This window comes from Mobula hypostoma, chromosome 28 (assembly GCF_963921235.1).
Source record: "Mobula hypostoma chromosome 28, sMobHyp1.1, whole genome shotgun sequence".
In the NCBI taxonomy this organism is placed as follows: domain Eukaryota; kingdom Metazoa; phylum Chordata; class Chondrichthyes; order Myliobatiformes; family Myliobatidae; genus Mobula; species Mobula hypostoma.
Genome location: NC_086124.1, coordinates 36688758 through 36708817, shown reverse-complemented (window position 1 = coordinate 36708817; position 20060 = coordinate 36688758). Strand labels below are relative to the sequence as shown.

Here is a 20060-nt window from a genome sequence, read left to right as displayed (position 1 = left end):
TAGGTCTTCTGCGGCACTTGCTATTAGGGTGGTATCGTCTGCATATCTTATATTGTTGATGTTAACAACTCCAATTTTTATCCCATCTACGTCTTCTATTTCTCTGAGAATCATTTCACTATAGATATTAAATAATTCCGGTGAGGCAATGCATCCCTGTCTAACTCCTCTTTGAATTTTAGTCCAACTGCTTATATTATCATCAATTTTTACTGCCGCCGTTTGATTCCAATATAAATTTCGAAGCAATTGTTGGTCCCTTCTGTCAATGTTTAGTTTAGCGAGAATTTGAAATAATTTTTCGTGTTACATGTTGTCGAATGCTTTAGTGAAATCAATAAAACATAAAAAAACATCATTTTGATATTCAAATATCCTTTCTGAAAGCATTTGTAGTGTGAAAATTGCGTTCCTAGTTCCTCTATCCTCAATAAACCCTTATTGTAGTTTAGAAGTTTCTGGCCTTCTTTTTAATTCGACTCAGAACAATTCTCAACAAAATCTTTATTATGTGACTCATAAGACTGATTATTCTATAATTTTCACAGTCAATAGTTCCAGGCATTTTTGGCAGAGTTACAAATACTGATTTCAAGAGATCGTCAGGCTCATATATGCCATTAAACAGTTCAAAAAGAATATCTGTGCCCAGATCTTCTAGGGCTTGTATCATTTCCACTGAAATTTCATCAGGTCCAGTGGCTTTACCATGTTTCATGCTTTTCAATGCTTTAGTTATTTCTTTTTTGGTAATAGATGGGCCAGAATTAGGGTGTGTAATATCTGGGGGTTCCCCTCTATTATCTTCAAAAAGCTGTTCCATATACTGAATCCACCTCTCACATACTCTATCTGGATCTGTTAGTATGGATCCGTCTGCTGATCTTATGCATCCTGTAGAGGTTTTCTTAATTCCAGTAATTTCCTTAATTTTCTTGTGCATTTCTGTGCTGTTGTTAATATGGCCTTCTACTTCATTGCATTTTTGATTCAGCCATTCTTCCTTTGCAATATTGCACAATTGTCTGATCTGTCTGTCTAGCTCTCTGTATTACACTTCATTACTCTTCACTAACCTTCTTTGTCTCTTCAGATCTTGGATTTCTTTGGTGTGTTGGATTTCTTGTACTGGGATTATCTCCTCTGCTGATAGCTGTATAGCATACTTAAATCTGTCCCAAATAGGTGTTGTGTCATTTTTGTTGAGGTGTTCTTCTACAGCTGTGTTGAGTTGTTGCTTAAGTGTGCTATCATTCTTAAGTTCTCCCAACATATACTTTCTCTTTTTTCCACATTTCAGTTTCTTTAATTTTGTTTTGATGGTTGCTATTACTGCATGGTGATCTGAACTACTGTCTGCTCCTGGGAAGGCTTTAGAATTTGTGATATTATTTCTAAAGCGTTCATTGATGGTAATGAAATCTATTTGATTTCTTGTTCTATCTCCAGGGCTAATCCTAGTACACAATGTATGTGGATGGTTTTTATACCAAGTATTGGTGATCACTTGGTTGTTTCTGACACACCAATCAGTAAACCTTTCTCCATTTTCATTTTTCTCCCGAATGCAAAAGGTCCTATGATGTTACCAACCCTTTCCTGTCCAACTTCGGAGTTGAAATCTCCCATGACTAGTTTTATATCCTGAGATTTACATTGCTCATAAGCACTGTTGAGATCTTCATAAAACTTATTGATATCCTCTTCATCTGCATCATTTGTTGGTGCTTGGATTATGCTAATGTTAAAAGGGTTACCCCTTAATTTAACTAAAAGCAGCCGATCGGATACCACCCAATATCCCATAAGACATTTTAATACTTGTTTGTTTAAAATAATTCCAATTAATACATTATATATTATACATTATCAGAGAACTATTCTTAGTGAATTTGCCACTGTCGGTCCATCTAATTTCTGACAGGCCTAAGATATCAACTTCCAACCTTTTCATTTCATTTAATGTGTTGTCCAACTTTCCTTTCTGGTAAAGTGTACAGATGTTCCATGTTGCTACCCTTAGCCTTTCCCTATTGCTTACAGTCCCTGGATGACGGTCTGGTGTCACCTGCAGCCCGTGACTACCCCTACCGAGCGAGGTGTTGTTCTGTTGATTAGATTCATCCCCATTCCCGCTGTTGTCTGGTTTCCTTCTTTTGTTTCTGTCCATGATTGACCAGGCAGAAATTTCAACAGTAGTTTGCTGTTGCCTTCTGTTGCCACAGTGCTCACCTAGCTGGAGCATTTGACCTCCACTGGTGTTCCCAGTTGGGAGTCATACACTAGACGTCGCTCACCCTTTGCTGTTGTTGTACCAAAGCTGGGAATCCATCTCCCTGCTGCCGGAGGCTTCCGTGATTTGAGGTGACACCACCACCATCGGTCCGGTTATTTTTCTGGCACCAGACAATCGCCATAGACAGAGCTCCTTCAGCGAGACAGGGTGCACCCGGACCTGAGTCCTATGTGAAGGCGGAGTTGTCTTGGGTGGGAGAAGCTGTATAATCGCTATTGGCATTTCCTGATATTTAGTCAGGACCAACCACCCCATACACTCTATGGTCTTATTAGCTGTAACATTACCTCACGGCTTTTAAACTCAATCCCATGGTTGATGAAGACCAACAACCCGTATGTCTGTTTGCTTAACAAGATAAAATCCAATGGTGTTACAGGAAAGATACTGGCATGGATAGAGGAATGGCTGACAGGCCATTGACATTGAAAGGGGCCGTTTCTCATTGGCTGCCAGTGACTAGTGGTGTTCCTCAGGGGTCAGTATTGGGACCACTACTTTTCATATTGTTCGTCAATGATTTAGATTATGGATTTGATGGCTTTGTGGCAAAGCTTGTGAATGATATTAAGATAGGTGGAGGGATAGGTAGTGCTGGGGAAGGAATGTGATTGCAGCAGGACCTAAACAAATTGGAAGAACGGGCAAAAAAGTGGCAGATGGAGCACAGTGTTGGGAAATGTATGATAATGCACTTCGTTGCAGACTGTTACCTGAATGGGAAGAAAATCCAAACATCAGAGGCGTGAAGGACTGAGGGGTCCTTGTGCAAGACTCCCAAAAGGTTAATTTGCAGGTTGAGTCTGTGGTAAAGAAGGTAATTGCAAGGAGAAAATGCTGAGCCTTTATAACATTCTAGTCAGGCCGTACTTGGAGTATTGTCAACAGTTTTGGCCCCATATCTCAGAAAGGGTGTGTTGTCATTTGAGAGAGTCCGGAGGAGGTTCACAAAGATGATTCTGGGAATGAAGGGGTTAACATATGAGGAGCATTTTGCAGCTTTGGGCCTGTTCTCACTGGAATTTAGAAGAATACGAGGGGGGGATCTCTTTGAAACGTAACGAATGTTGAAAGGACTAGATAAGGTGGATGTGGAGAGATGGTTCCTATGGAGGGGGTGTCCAGAACTAGAGGCACAGCCTCAAAATTGAGGGGTGACCTTTCAGTAGAGAGGTAAGGAGGAAATTCTTTAGCCTGAGAGCAGTGAATCTGTGGAATGCTGTTCCACAGACTGCAGTGGAAGTCAAGTCCGTGGGTATATTTAAGAAGGAAGTTGCTCATTTCCTGATTGGTCAGAGCATCAGAGGATATGGCAAGAAGGCAGGTGTGTGGGATTGAGTGGGATCCGGGATCGGCCATGATGAGGAGGAACAGACACAGTGGGCTGAATGGCCTAATTCTGCTCCTATATCTCATAGTCTAACAGAGAGGAAGGAGAGAGCTGGAGAGGGTGAAGGGGAACAGGGTGGGGTAGGAAAGAGGTGCAGGTGACACGGACAGAGCAGAGGGCGTGAATGGGTGTGAAAAGGAGGAGGAGGGAGAGTGGGAGAGAGATGGGGGGCAGTGTGAGGAAAAGGTAGAGGGCAGAGAGAGGGATGGAAAGGGGGAAGTGAAAATGGGGAGAGAAAGAGAGAGGAAGGAGGAGAGGAATTGATCTGTCCCATTTCTACCCTCCCACCCTCTTTCTCTCCCTCTCTCCCCATTCTCTCTCCCACCACTCCTCCCCTCACTCCCCACTCTCTCTCCTACTCCATCTCCCCCACCCCCTCCCTGTCTCACCCAATTTTCTCACACCCTCCATCCCCCTCTATCTCTCTCCCTCCCCTCCCTCTCCTCCACCCCTCCCTCCCCTACTCTCTCTCCCTTCCCAATTCTCTCTACCCCTCTTGATTCTCTCTCCCCAACCCGATTATCTGTCTCCCCCTCTCCCTCCCTCCCTCCCCTCCTCCCCTCTCTCCACTTATCTCGATCCTTCGCCTCACCCTCCCTCCTCTCCACAACCCCACAGGAAGCGTGGTCCAGTTCCGCCAGCCACGGCTTACCCGCTATCGCGCCATGTCAGGCCAGGCCCCAGCGCCAGGGGACAGGGGCAGCCTACGGCGCAGCATCAGTGAGGCCAACCTCAGCGAACGGCGCCGGGTGCGTCGCAAGAACGTCAAGAGCATGATGGTGCTGGAGCGGGAGGGGCAGGCTGCGGGGCAGGAGGAGGAGGAGATGGGGCCGGGGGCAGCAGAGACGCTGAATGAGGCAGCTGCCCCTCTCAGCACAGAGGAACATGTCCAGAGTCTGCTCCGGCCCCCAAGCCGCACCCCGTACTTTATCCTTCTTCAGGGTTACACCGAGAAGCAGGTGAGAAAACATGTCCCAACAGTCCCTGCACACCGTCCCATCACACACTCCCGGGGTCAGAGACAGAGTGAATCTCCCTCCACACCGTCCCATCACACACTCCCGGGGTCAGACACAGAGTGAATCTCCCTCCACACCGTCCCATCACACACTCCCGGGGTCAGACACAGAGTGAATCTCTCTCCACACCGTCCCATCACACACTCCCGGGGTCAGAGACAGAGTGAATCTCCCTCCACACCATCCCATCACACACTCCCGGGGTCAGAGACAGAGTGAATCTCCCTCCACACCGTCCCATCACACACTCCCGGGGTCAGAGACAGAGTGAATCTCCCTCCACACCGTCCCATCACACACTCCTGGGGTCGGAGAGTGAAACCCCCTCCTCATTGTCCCATCACACCCTCCCGGGGTCAGACACAGAGTGAAGCCCCCTCCTCACCGTCCCATCACACACTCCCGGGGTCAGACACAGAGTGAAGCTCCCTCCACACCGTCCCATCACACACTCAGGGGTCAGAGAGTGAAACCCCCTCCTCATTGTCCCATCACACACTCCGGGGGTAAGAGAGTGAAACCCCCTCCTCATTGTCCCATCACACACTCCTGGGGTCAGAGAGTGAAACCCCCTCCTCATTGTCCCATCACACACTCCGGGGGTAAGAGAGTGAAACCCCCTCCTCATTGTCCCATCACACACTCCTGGGGTCAGAGAGTGAAACCCCCTCCTCATTGTCCCATCACACACTCCGGGGGTCAGAGAGTGAAACCCCCTCCTCATTGTCCCATCACACACTCCCGGGGTCAGAGAGTGAAACCCCCTCCTCATTGTCCCATCACACACTCCGGGGGTCAGAGAGTGAAACCCCCTCCTCATTGTCCCATCACACACTCCCGGAGTCAGACACAGAGTGAAGCTCCTCCTCACCGTCCCATCACACACTCCCGGGGTCAGACACAGAGTGAAGCACCCTCCTCACTGTCCCATCACACACTCCCGGGGTCAGACACAGTGAGAAACTCCCTCCACACCGTCCCATCACGCACTCCCGGGGTCAGACAGAGTGAAACTCCCTCCACATCATCCCATCACACACTCCCGGGGTCAGACACAGAATGAAGCTCCCTCCACACCGTCCCATCACACACTCCCGGGGTCAGACACAGAGTGAATCTCCCTCCACACCGTCCCATCACACACTCCCGGGGTCAGAGAGCGAAACCCCCTCCACACCGTCCCATCACACACTCCCGGGGTCAGAGAGTGAAACCCCCTCCTCACCTTCCATCACACACTCCCGGGGTCAGACACAGAGTGAAGCTCCCTCCACACTGTCCCATCACACACTCCCGGGGTCAGACACAGAGTGAATCTCCCTCCGCACCGTCCCATCATGCACTCCTGGGGTCAGACACAGAGTGAATCTTCCTCCACACCATCCCATCACACACTCCCGGGGTCAGACACGGAGTGAATCTCCCTACACGCCGTCCCATCACAGACTCCCGGGGTCAGAGAGTGAATCCCCCTCCACACCATCTGAAGCACCTTCAATAACTCCAAAAGACTGAGGTTGGGTAAAATACTGAAAGGCTTTTATTTGCTGTACAATACGACCTCCATGCTGAGTGTCTTCCCCCGGACTGAGTGGGAGGGGCAAGGCGAAACACCTTTATACAGGACTCTGTGGGAGGAGCCACAGGGGCAGTCAGTAGAGGGGCGTGTCCAGACAGTTAACCCAGTTACAACATATATATATGGTTTACCACACCGTCCCATCACACTCTCCCGGGGTCAGAGAGTGAAACCCTTCCTCATCGTCCCATCACACACTCCCGGGGTAACGCCCCATCACCCGCTCCCTGGGTCAGAGAGAGTAAAACCCCCACCACACCGTCCAATCACAGACTTCCAGGGTCAGACACAGAGTGAAGCTCCCTCCACGCCGTCACATCACACACTCATAGAAACACAGAAATACAGAAAACCTACAGCACAATACAGGCTCTTCGGCCCACAAAGTTGTGCCAAACATGTCCGTACCTTAGAAATTACCTAGGGTTACCCATAGCCCTCTATTTTTCTGAGCTCCATGTACCTATCCAGGAATCTCTTAAAAGACCCTATCGTTTCCACCTCCACCACCGTCGCCAGCAGCCCATTCCACACACTCACCACCCTCTGCGTAAAAAAACTTACCCCTGACATCTACTCTGTACCTACTCCCCAGCACCTTAAAACTGTGCCCTCTTGTGCTACCCATTTCAGCCCTGGGAAAAAGCCTCTGACTATCCACATGATCAATGCCTCTCATCATCTTATACACCTCTATCAGGTAACCTCTCATCCTCCGTCACTCCAAGGAGAAAAGGCCAAGTTCACTCAATCTATTCTCATAAGGCATGCTCCCCAATCCAGGCAACATCCTTGTAAATCTCCTCTGCACCCTTTCTATGGTTTCCACATCCTTCCTGTAGGGAGGCGACCAGAACTGAGCACAGTTCTCCAAGTGGGGTCTGACCAGGGTCCCATATCGCTGCAACATTACCTCTCGGCTCATGAACTCAATCCCACGATTGATGAAGGCTAATGCACCGTATGCCTTCTTAACCTCAGAGTCAACCTACGTAGCAGCTTTGAGTGTCCTATGGACTCGGACTCCAAGATCCCTCTGAACCTCCACACTGCCAAGAGTCTTACCATTAAAACTATATTCTACCATCATATTTTACCTACCAAAATGAACCACTTCACACTTATCTGGGTTGAACTCCATCTGCCACTTCTCAGCCCAGTTTTGCATCCTCTCAATGACCCGCTGTAACCTCTGACAGCCCTCCACACTATCCACAACATCTCCAACATTTGAGTCATCGGCAGATTTACTAACCCATCCCTCCACTTCCTCATCCAGGTCATTTATAAAAATCACAAAGAGTAAGGGTCCCAGAACAGATCTTTGAGACACACCACTGGTCACCGACCCCCATGCAGAATATGACCCATCCACAACCACTCTTTGCCTTCTGTGGGCAAGCCAGTTCTGGATCCACAAAGCAATGTTCCCTTGGATCCCTTGCCTCCTTACTTTCTCAATAGGCCTTGCATGGGGTACCTCATCAAATGCCTTGCTAAAATCCATATACACTGCATCTACTGCTCTACCTTCATCAATGTGTTTAGTCACATCCTCAAAAAAATTCAATCAGGCTCGTATGGCACCAGCTGTCTTTGACAAAGCCATGCTGACTATTCGTAATCATGTTATGACTCTCCAAATGTTCATAAATCCTGCCTCTCAGGATCTTCTCCATCAACTTACCAACCACTGAATTAAGACTCTCTGATTCCTGGGGTCAGAGAGAGTAAAACTCCCTCCTCACCATCCCATCACACATTCCTGGGGTCAGACACAGACTGAATCTCCCTCCTCACTGTCCCATCACACACTCCCGGGGTCAGACACAGAGTGAATCTCCCTCCACACAGTCCCATCACACACTCCCGGGGTCAGACACAGAGTGAATCTCCCTCCACACCGTCCCATCACACACTTCTGGGTTCAGAGAGAGTAAAACCCCTTTCACACTGTCCCACCAAACAATCCCGAGGTCAGACACAGACTGAAACTCTCGCCTCACCATTCCAATACATAATACTGGCGTCAGAGAGAGCGAAACACCCTCCTCACCGTCCCATCACCCGCTCCCTGGGTCAGAGAGAGTAAAACCCCCTCCACACCGTCCAATCACAGACTTCCAGGGTCAGACACAGAGAGAAGCTCCCTCCACGCCGTCACATCACACACTCCCGGGGTCAGACAGAGAGTGAAGCTCCCTCCTCACCGTCCTGTCACACACTCCCGGGGTCAGACACAGAGTGAAGCTCCCTCCACACCGTCCCATCACACACTCCCGGGGTCAGACAGAGAGTGAAGCTCCCTCCTCACCGTCCTGTCACACACTCCCGGGGTCAGACACAGAGTGAAGCTCCCTCCACACCGTCCCATCACAGACTCCCGGGGTCAGACAGAGAGTGAAGCTCCCTCCACACCGTCCCATCACACACTCCCGGGGTCAGACACAGAGTGAAGCTCCCTCCACACCGTCCCATCACACACTCCCGGGGTCAGACACGGAGTGAAGCTCCCTCCTCACTGTCCCATCAAACCCTCCTGGGGTCAAAGAGAGTGAAACCCCCTCCACACCGTCCTGTCACATACTCCCGGGGTCAGACACAGAGTGAAGCTCCCTCCACACCGTCACATCACACACTCCCGGGGTCAGACGCAGAGTGAAGCTCCCTCCACACCGTCCTGTCACATACTCCTGGGGTCAGACACAGAGTGAATCTCCCTCCACACCGTCCCATTACGCACTCCCGGGGTCAGACACAGAGTGAAGCTCCCTCCTCACTGTCCCATCAAACACTCCTGGGGTCAAAGAGAGTGAAACCCCCTCCACACCATCCTGTCACATACTCCCGGGGTCAGACACAGAGTGAAGCTCCCTCCACACTGTCCCATCACACACTCCCGGGGTCAGACACAGAGTGAAGCTCCCTCCACACCGTCCCATCACACACTCCCGGGGTCAGACACAGAGTGAAGCTCCCTCCACACCGTCCCATCACACACTCCCGGGGTCAGACACGGAGTGAAGCTCCCTCCTCACTGTCCCATCACACACTCCCGGGGTCAGACACAGAGTGAAGCTCCCTCCACACCGTCCCATCACACACTCCCGGGGTCAGACACAGAGTGAAGCTCCCTCCTCACTGTCCTGTCACACATTCCCGGGGTCAGACTATCGGTACATCCACAGCCTGACTGACAATTTTGAGGTTTCATGTTTTGTTGTCATGATACAACACTGAATCTTCTTTTTTTCACCATCCTTCCCCTCTCCTGTCTGCCCCCTCTCTCATCCCTTCTGTCTCCCACTCTGTCATCCCCCTCTACTTCTGTCTGCCCCATCCCTCATCCCTCCTGTCTCCCCCTCTACTTCTGTCTGCCCCATCTCTCATCCCTCCTGTCTGCCCCCAATCCCTTCCCTCTCCTGTCTCCCCATCTCTTCTGTCTGCTGCTCCCTCATCCCTCCCCTCTCCCTCTTTCCACCATCCTCTTCCTCCTTCTCTCTCCACTCTCTTCACCCTCTTGCCCTCTCCTCTCCCACTCTCACCTTGCGCCCCTCGCCCCTTCTCTTCCTTTCCCCTCTCTCATTCCTCAGGACTTTCTCATCTACCCGATGCCCGGCAAGACCCACACCTTCGGCCGGGCTCCCCCGTCCCCCTCCTCCTCCTCCCTGTCTCCTCCACCCCCTGCTGCAGACACCCCCCTCACCTCCCCTGACCTCCTGCCCCTCCACTGCCGTGTGCGGCTGTCACCGGAACCCGGCCACCCATCGTCATCCCAACCCCGGGCCCGTGTCCGGCCCTACCATGGAGCCCTGGTCACTCTCAATGGTCTGCCTTTGTCCTCAGAGGCTCCGCTGCAGCCAGGCGACCTCCTGGGCCTTGGTCAGCACATCCTGCTGATGTACAAGGACCCAAGGCGGCCAGGAATCCCCTCTCTCCCCGCCTGGCTGCCAGACCCGAGCCGGAGTATGCCTGGCCTGCCGTCCCCAGCCTTCTCCTGCCACCTCTGTGGCCGCTCCCTCCGCGATGACGCTGAAGCCCTCGCAACCTACCTTGGCAGCCGGGAGCCGGTGCTGAGGTACCAGTCCGACGACCCGGAGGAGGAGAAACTTCTGCTGGAGGAGATTGTCAGCCGGGCCGTGTTTCTGTCCGAGGAGAAGCAGGAGGCGGAGGCGGGCGAGCCCAAGGAGGAGTTGGAGGCCTCATTTCCTGAGCTGAACGGGTCCTACAGTCTGGCCCCGGCCTACCTCTTCGCCCTCTGCATCCAGCACACAACCGACACCCTTGGACCCCGCGGGATGCCTGGCCTCCTGCTCAGGATTGCCGGCCTCATCAAGAAGGTCACCTGGGTGAGCACCAGGACAGGAAAGGGAGAGGGGAGATAGGGAGAGGGGAGGGGAGGCAGGGCCTCAGTTAGACCCAGGACAATGTCCCATCCAAACACCCCGGTAAATCGTCGTCCGCACTGAGATGCAGTGGAGGAATGGAGAGTGCAGTGGGGGAGGTTTGCAATTAGTTAAAACATGCGTACCTGAATGGATACCAGCAGTCATCTTGGTATCAGGAATTGATTTATTCATTTATTATTGTCACGCGTACGAACTGATAGAGAAATTATGGAGTCATAGAAAAGTACAGCTGAGAAACAGGTTTTTTGGCCCATCTAATCTGCCTACTCCCATCGACCTGCACCAGATCCGTAGCTGTCCATGCCCCGCCATCCATGTATGTCTCCAATCTTCTCTTTCACGTTGAAATCGAGCTCACACGCACCACTTGTGCTGGCAGCTCGTTCCACACTCTCACCACCCTCTGAGTGAAGAAGTTTCCCCTCATGTTCCCCTTAAATATTTTACCTTTCACCCTCAACCCATGACCTCTGGTTGCAGTCCCACCCAACCTCAGTGGAAAAAAGCCTTGTTGCCTTTACACTATCTATACCCCTCATAATTTTGAAAACCTCTATCAAGTCTCCCCTCAATTTTCTGCATTCCAAGGAATACAGTCCTAAACTAACATAGAAACATAGAAAACCTACAGCACAATACAGGCCCTTTGGCCCACAGAGTTGAGCCGAACATGTCTCTATCTTAGAAATTACTAGCCTTACCTATAGCCCTCTATTTTTCTAAGCTCCACGTACCTATCTAAAAGTCTCTTAAAAGACCCTATCGTATCCACCTCCACCACCGTTGCCGGCAGCCCATTCCACGCACTCACCACTCTCTGAGTAAAAAACTTACCCCTGACATCTCCTCTGTACCTACTCCCCAGCACCTTAAACCTGTGTCCTCTTGTGGCAACCATTTCACCCCTGGGAAAAAGCCTCTGACTATCCACACGATCAATGCCTCTCATCATGTTATACACCTCTATCAGGTCACCTCTCATCCTCCGTCGCTCCAAGGAGAAAAGGCCGAGTTCACTCAACCTGTTCTCATAAGGCATGCTCCCCAATCCAGGCAACATCCTTGTAAAGAGTCTTACCATTAATACTACATTCTGCCATCATATTTGACCTACCAAAATGAACCACCTCACACTTATCTGGGTTGAACTCCATCTGCCAATTCTCAGCCCAGTTTTACATCCTATTTCTTTCTTTTTCAATCTTATAAGTTTCAAAATTAAACATAACAATAATAGTAATGAAAGATAGAGATTGGGATTACAATAATAACAGTTAACATTTACAAGCACAAATTCCAAGTAGCAAATATAGTTTAGCCTCCCAATCTCATAGTAATTGACCATGAAAAAGATATTTTATAAAGAGAGAAAAAGAAAACCCCCTAAACTAAAAAGAAACTAAACTGAAAAAAAAACGAACAGAGCTTGGGCTGTCGTATTACATCGGCTAAAATTATTTGTCGTTAACTCTGCTCCTCTACACATGAACAAAAAAAAGATTACTACAATGGATTCAGAAAGGGTCAACTTACATCATATGAAAATATTGAATAAATGGCCTCCAAGTCTCTTCAAATTTAACCGAAGGATCCGTAGTACCACTCCTAATTTTTTCCAAGTTTCGGCATGCTATCGTTTGGGAAAACCATTGAAATGTAGTGGGGGAATTAGAATCTTTCCATTTAAATAAAATGGATCTTCTGGCTATTAATGTAGCAAATGCAAATGGATGACAAGCTGACATGGATAAACGACTAGAGTCTATCACTGGTAATCCAAAAATTGCAGTAATAGGATGAGGTTGTAAATCAATACACAGAACTACTGAAATAATATCAAAAATCTCTTTCCAATATTTTTCTAAAAGAGGATAAGACCAGAACATATGTGTCAAGGAAGCTGCCTCAGAATTACATCTATCACAAACAGGATTTATGTGGCAGTAAAAACGAGCTAACTTATCCTTGGACACATGAGCCCCTGTGAACCACCTTGAACTGTATCAAGGTGTGTCTGGCTCACATTGAGGAAGTATTGACTAATTGAAGAATTTTTTCCCATTTCTCTGTAGATAAAGATATTTGAAGTTCTCTTTCCCACTCATACTTAATTTTATCAGATGTACTTAGACGTATTTTCGTAATCAGATCATAAATAATTGCTATTAAACTCTTCAGATAGGGGTTTAAACCTAAAATTTTTTCTGTAACTTCAATTTGATGTGATATCGGAAAGGTGGATAAAGTAGTGTTCAAAAAGTTCCTAATCTGTAAATATCTGAAAAAGTATCATCTAGGCAGATTATATTTATTAGACAACTGTTCGAAAGACATAAAACAATCATCCATGAATAAATCACGAAAACATGTTATTCCCTTCGTTTTCCATAGAGAAAAAGCTTGGTCAATTCTAGATGGTTGAAAGAAAAAATCAGATATAATAGAACTTGACAGGATAAATTTGTTCAATCCAAAGAATTTATGAAATTAAAACCATATTCGTATTGCATGTTTAATTATTGGATTTATCATTTGTTTATTTAATTTAGTAAGCGCAAAGGGATACGCAGCTCCTAGAATAGAAGCCAGCGAAAAACCCTGTACAGACTCCCGCTCGAGGTTCATCCATTGTGAACATTGAGTTTCATCCAACTCTTCCATCCAAAACGTTAAATATCGAATGTTAATTGCTCGGTAGTAAAATCTAAGATTCAGCAAAGTCAAACCACCGCCTTTTTTTGATTTCCGTAAATATTTCTTACTTAACCTGGGATTTCTATTCTGCCATTTATATGAAGAAATTTTAGAATCAATAATATCAAAAAAAGATTTAGGGATAAAAATTGATACCGCCTGAAATAGATACAAAAATTTAGGTAAAATAATCATCTTAATAGTATTAATTCGACCAATCAAAGATAAGGACAATGGGGACCATTTAGTAAATAGTTGTTTAACCTGATCGATGAAGGGTAAAATATTAATTTTAAATAGATCCTTGTGCTTCTTAGTAATTTTAACACCCAAATAAGTAAAACAATCAGTAACTAATTTAAATGGTGATTGTCTATAAATTCGAACTTGCATATTTAATGGGAAAAGCACACTCTTATTCAGATTCAATTTATAACCAGAAAAACTACTAAACTGAGCAAAATAACGTTATTACTGCAGGAATGGATTTATCTGGGTTAAAGATGTATAGTAACAGGTCATCTGCATATACTTTGTGCGTCCCATTCACATGAATAATGCCAAGTATATTAGGTGAATCACAAATAGCAATTGCCAAGGGCTCCAGGACAATATCTAAAAGTAAGGGCTTAAAGGACAGCCCTGTCTAGTACCTCGAAAAAGCCTAAAAAACGGGGATCTCAGCAGCCAGAGGTGTACGATACATCAGTTGAATCCAGGATATAAATTTTGAGCTAAATTCTCAAGTATATCAAATAAATATTTCCATTCATGTCTGTCAAATGCCTTCTGGGCATCAAGCGAAATAGCACATTCTGGAGTTTTAACTGAAGTAGTGTATACAATGTTCATTAGCCTCCTAACATTAAAATGTGAGTAACGATTTTTAATAAATCCTGTCCAATCTTCAGAGACAATTTGTGGTAGTACCTTCTCTATTCTAATTGCTAATATTTTGGAAAAGATTTTAGAATCCACATTCAACAAAGATATAGGTCTATATGATGCACATTCAGTGGGATCTTTAACTTTTTTTGGAATTAATGAGATAGATGCTTCATAAAAGGATTGTAGTAATTTACCTACAGATAATGCAGCTTTAAAAATTCTACCTAACCAGGGAGAAAGTACATCTGAAAAAAATTTATAAAATTCAACTGTGTACCCATCCGGGCCAGGTGATTTACCAGAATTCATTGAAAAAATTGCTTTCCTTATTTCCTCTTCAGTAATATGTGCATCTAATGTTAAACGTTCATCGGCTTGTAATTTCGGAATATTTAGTTTCCTTAAAAATTCATGCATTATGGTAGGATCATCAGGAAATTCTGATTGATATAAATTGGTATAAAATTCTTGAAAAGATTTATTAATTTCATCATGGTCAATCGTCAAATTACCATCCCATCTACGAACTTTATTAATCAGACGTTTCGCCAAAGCAGCTTTCAATCGATTAGCCAGTAATTTGCCCGACTTATCACCACGTATATAAAATTGACTGTTAGTTTTCAGTGATAGATTTGGCCCATCTGTAACCTCTGACAGCCCTCCACACTATCCAACACCTCCATCATGGCTGATTTATTATCCCTCTCAACCTCATTCTCCTGCCTTCTCCCCGTAACCTTTGATATCCTGACTAATCAAGGACCTGTCAACCTCCACTTTAAGTATACTCAATGACTTGGTCTCCACAGCTGTCCATGGAAATGAATTCCACAGATTCACCACCCTCTGGCTAAAGAAATTCCTCCTCATCTCTGAAATAGATGGACATCCTCTATTCTGAGGCTGTGCCCTCTGATTCTGGACTCCCCCGCCATAGGGAACATCCACTCTGTCTGGGTCAGTCAATATTCAATAGGTTTCAGTGAGATCATCATTTTTCTGCACTCCAGTGAGTACGGCCCCAGCACCATCAAACACTCCTCGTATGTTAACCCTTTCATTCCCAGTGCCGGTTTCTGATTCTAAGTAACACAGACAAAACGCCAGGGGGGAATGGAACGAGCTCAAGAAGGCACACGGGCTGGCACAGTCTCGTTGGGCCAAAGGGCCTGCTCTTGCTGGACGAGGCTGTCAGATTTCCTCAGCTTACAGAGTTTGGAGCAGCCAGAGGAGCGAGGAGGAGGGAACAGAGGGTTTCTACATGAGGTTGTTGACTCTTTTTCTCTTATGTACAAACAGGAGAAGATCAAAGAACTGGGAGAGAGGCAACCAGAGAGGTAATGTCATGTCAAGGGGAGGGGGTGAGGGAGGGTTTTGAACAGGAGGATGGGCAGTGTTGAGGGATTACAGAGATAGGGAGGGGTTGAGGGTGGGGTTTCAATAGGAGGATGGGGAGTGTAGAGGTTACAGAGATAGGGAGGGGTGAGGGAGGGGTTTGAACAGGAGGGGGGAGTGTAGAGGTTACAGAGATAGGGAGGGGGTGAGGGAGGGGTTTGAACAGGAGGACGAGGAGTGTAGGGGTTACATAGATAGAGAGGGGAATGAGGGAGGGGTTTGAACAGGGGGGAGTGTAGGGGTTACAGAGATAGGGAGGGGGTGAGGGAGGGGTTTGAACAGGAGGGGGAGTGTAGGGGTTACAGAGATAAGGGGGGGGCAAGAATTATTGCATTGACTTTTGACCCTCTCCCACCAGTCAGCCTCAGGACACACAGGAAGATTCCGAGAAGGGGGCGGAGGCCATGACCCCTGACTTGCGACCCCTGATGTTCTGGATGGCCAATGCTGTGGAGCTCCTGAACTTTGCGCAGCGGAAGGCAGCCGAGGTGGAGGGAGAAGAGGGTAGGAGAGTGCTGTCCCCTCACTCACCTCTCTGAACACCCTCAGCATCCTCTCCCAGTCAATACCCTTCTCCTGCTCCTTACAGCTTTCTTCCTCCTCACCTCGCCTACCCTTCAACTTCATCCATCTGCCCCCATCCCTCATCTCTCTGTCTTGCCACTTTATTCATCATACCTCTTGCCTCCCCACCTCTCCCCTCCTCTCCCCCATGTCCGCCTCTGGGGAAGTTCAACCCTCTCCTGCCTCAACATCAGTAAGAGCAAACAGCTGAAGGAGTACAGGAGCAAGCTAGATCAGCTGGTTAAGTGGTGCTGCAGGAACAACCTTGCACTCAACGTCAGTAAGACTGAGGAACTGATTGTGGACTTCAGACAGGGTAAAATGAGGGAACAACACAGCTGTCCTTATTGAGGGTCAGAAGTGGAGAGAGTGAGCAATTTCAAGGTCCTGGGTGTCAACAATATCTTTGAGAATCTAACCTAGACCCAACATATCGATACAGCTATAAAGAAGGCAAGACAGTGGCTGCATTTCAATAGAAGTTTGAGGATATTTGATATGTCACCAAAGACATTCGCAAGTTTCTACAGCTGTACCATGGCTGCGTCACATCTGGTATGGTGGGGAGAGGGGGAAGATGGGGGAGGCTCCAATACACAGGATCGAAGTAAGCTGCAGAGAGCTGTGAACTCAGTCAGCTCCATCTCGGGCCTTGGCCTCCACAGTGTCCAGGACGTCTTCAAGGAGCGATGCCTCAAAAAGGCAAAAAAGGCAGCTTCACCCCCCCCCCCCACTCAGCTGATAGTCTTTGTTACCGTGAGGGAGGAGGTACAGGAGCCTGAAGGCTCACACTCAGTGACCCAGGAACTTTCTGCCCCTCTGCAATCCAGTTTCTGAATGGACAATGAACCCATGAACACTACCTCACTATTTTTTACTTTTACTTTTGCACTGACGACTTTACTTTTATTATATATCTACCGACTGTAATTCAGTGTTTTCTCTATTATTATGTATAGCACCACAAAGACAACAAGTTTCCAGTGATGCTAAACCTGATTCTGATTCTGACTGATTTCGCACCTCCCCACAGATTTCTGGGACGACCCATCGGACTCTCAGGACCTGGAGTCGTGCGAGGAGGCCATGTTGCTGCTGGACGAGGTCATTATGTACACATTCCAACAGTGTGTGTACTATATCACTAAGGTCAGTTCACACGCCGCTGCCCATCGGCACCTGGGCCACATTATTACTGTGTGTGTACCACCTCATCCTGCGCACATTACATCATCATCCTGCATATCGCATCATCCCCGCGCGTACTGCATCGTCATCCCGCGTATCGCATCATCCCCGCGCGTACTGCATCATCATCCCGCGTATCGCATCATCCCCACACGTACTGCATCGTCATCCTGCGTATCACATCATTCCCACACAAACTGCATCATCATCCCCGCATGTACTGCATCATCATCCCACGTATCGCATTATCGCCATGTGTACTAGAATAGTTGGGGGGTGGGAATCAAGTTAAAGAGACTAAGAAAGAGGAGGTTAGTTCACAACCGGGGGATGGGAACCAGTGCAGAGAGACAGAGGGGTGTAAAGTGAGGGTAGAAGCAAAAAGTCGTAAGGTGAAAAGTAGAAGTGGCAGGCCGACAAATCCAGGGCAAAAATCAAAAAGGGCCACTTTTCAACATAATTGTATAGGGGCTAAGAGAGTTGTAAAAGCGAGCCTGAAAGCTTTGTGTGTCAATGCAAGGAGCATTCATAACAAGGTGGATGAATTAAGAGTGCAGATTGTTATTAATGAATATGATATAGTTGGGATCACAGAGGCATGGCTCCAGGGTAACCAAGGATGGGAGCTCAACATTCAGGGATATTCAATATTCAGGAGGGATAGACATGAAAGAAAAGGAGATGGAGTAGCATTGCTGGTTAGAGAGGAGATTAACGCAATAGAAAGGGAGGATTAGCCGGGAGGATGTGAAATCGATATGGGTAGAGCTGCATAACACTAAGGGGCAGAAAACACTGGTGGGAGTTGTGTACAGGCCACCTAACAGTAGTAGTGAGGTCGGAGATGGTATTAAACAGGAAATTAGAAATGTGTGCAATAAAGGAACGGCAGTTATAATGGGTGACTTCAATCTACATGTAAATTGGGTGAACCAAATTGGTAAAGGTGCTGAGGAAGAGGATTTCTTGGAATGTATGCGGGCTGGTTTTTTGAACCAACATGTCGAGGAACCAACTAGAGAGCAGGCTATTCTAGACTGGGTTTTGAGCAATGAGGAAGGGTTAATTAGCAATCTTGTCGTGAGAGGCCCCTTGGGTAAGAGTGACCATAATATGGTGGAATTCTTCATTAAGATGGAGAGTGACATAGTTAATTCAGAAACAAAGGTTCTGAACTCAAAGAAGGGTAACTTTGAAGGTATGGGACGTGAATTAGCTAAGATAGACTGGCAAATAATACTTAAAAGGTTGACGATGGATATGCAATGGCAAGCATTTAAAGATCGCATGGATGAACTACAACAATTGTTCATCCCAGTTTGGGAAAAGAATAAATCGGAGAAGGTAGTGCACCCATGGCTGACAAGAGAAATTAGGGATAGTATCAATTCCAAAGAAGAAGCATACAAATTAGCCAGAAAAATTGGCTCACCTGAGGACTGGGAGAAATTCAGAGTCTAGCAGAGGAGGACAAAGGGCTTAATTAGGAAAGGGAAAAAAGATTATGAGAGAAAACTGGCAGGGAACATAAAAACTGACTGTAAAAGCTTTTATAGATATGTGAAAAGAAAAAGATTGGTTAAGACAAATGTAGGTCCCCTACAGACAGAAACAGGTGAATTGATTATGGGGAACAAGGATATGGCAGACCAATTGAATAGCTACTTTGGTTCTGTCTTCACTAAGGAGGACATAAATAATCTTCTGGAAATAGTAGGGGACAGAGGGTCCAGTGAGGTGGAGGAACTGGGGGAAATACATGTTAGTAGGGAAGTGGTGTTAGGTAAATTGAAGGGATTAAAGGCAGATAAATCCCTAGGGCCAGATGGTCTGCATCCCAGAGTGCTTAAGGAAGTAGCCCAAGAAATAGTGGATGCATTAGTGATAATTTTTCAAAACTCTTTAGATTCTGGACTAGTTCCTGAGGATTAGAGGGTGGCTAATGTAACCCCACTTTTTAAAAAAGGAGGGAGAGAGAAACCGGGGAATTATAGACCGGTTAGCCTAACGTCCGTGGTGGGGAAAATGCTAGATTCAGTTATCAAAGATGTGATAACAGCACATTTGGAAAGCAGTGAAATCATTGGACAAAATCAGCATGGATTTGTGAAAGGAAAATCATGTCTGATGAATCTCATAGAATTTTTTGAGGATGTAACTAGTAGAGTGGATAGGGGAGAACCAGTGGATGTGGTATATTTGGATTTTCAAAAGGCTTTTGACAAGGTCCCACACAGGAGATTAGTGTGCAAACTTAAAGCACATGGTATTGGGGGTAAGGTATTGATGTGGTTAGAGAATTGGTTAAGAGACAGGAAGCAAAGAGTGGGAATAAACGGGATCTTTTCAGAATGGCAGGCAGTGACTAGTGGGGTACCGCAAGGCTCAATGCTGGGACCCCAGTTGTTTACAATATATATTAATGACTTAGATGAGGGAATTAAATGCAGCATCTCCAAGTTTGTGGATGACACGAAGCTGGGCGGCAGTGTTAGTTGTGAGGAGGATGCTAAGAGGATGCAGGGTGACTTGGATATGTTGGGTGAGTGGGCAAATTCATTGCAGATGCAAATTAATGTGGATAAATGTGAGGTTATCCACTTTGGTGGCAAAAACAGGAAAACAGATTATTATC

The 20060-nt window shown here is 46.9% G+C and overlaps 1 protein-coding gene across 4 annotated transcripts in view; it reads left to right on the top strand.

Moving 5' to 3' along the window:
- The window catches only part of rasip1 (Ras interacting protein 1), a 42435-nt gene that overhangs the window by 14626 nt on the left and 7749 nt on the right, over positions 1–20060 (top strand). For all 4 annotated transcript variants that reach the window (XM_063034666.1, XM_063034665.1, XM_063034668.1 and 1 more), the window contains exons 3-7: positions 4305–4645; positions 9878–10633; positions 15578–15615; positions 16032–16177; positions 17271–17386. In XM_063034666.1, coding sequence (XP_062890736.1) covers positions 4305–4645; positions 9878–10633; positions 15578–15615; positions 16032–16177; positions 17271–17386 — 1397 coding nt within the window. The remainder of the gene's footprint in view (positions 1–4304; positions 4646–9877; positions 10634–15577; positions 15616–16031; positions 16178–17270; positions 17387–20060) is intronic.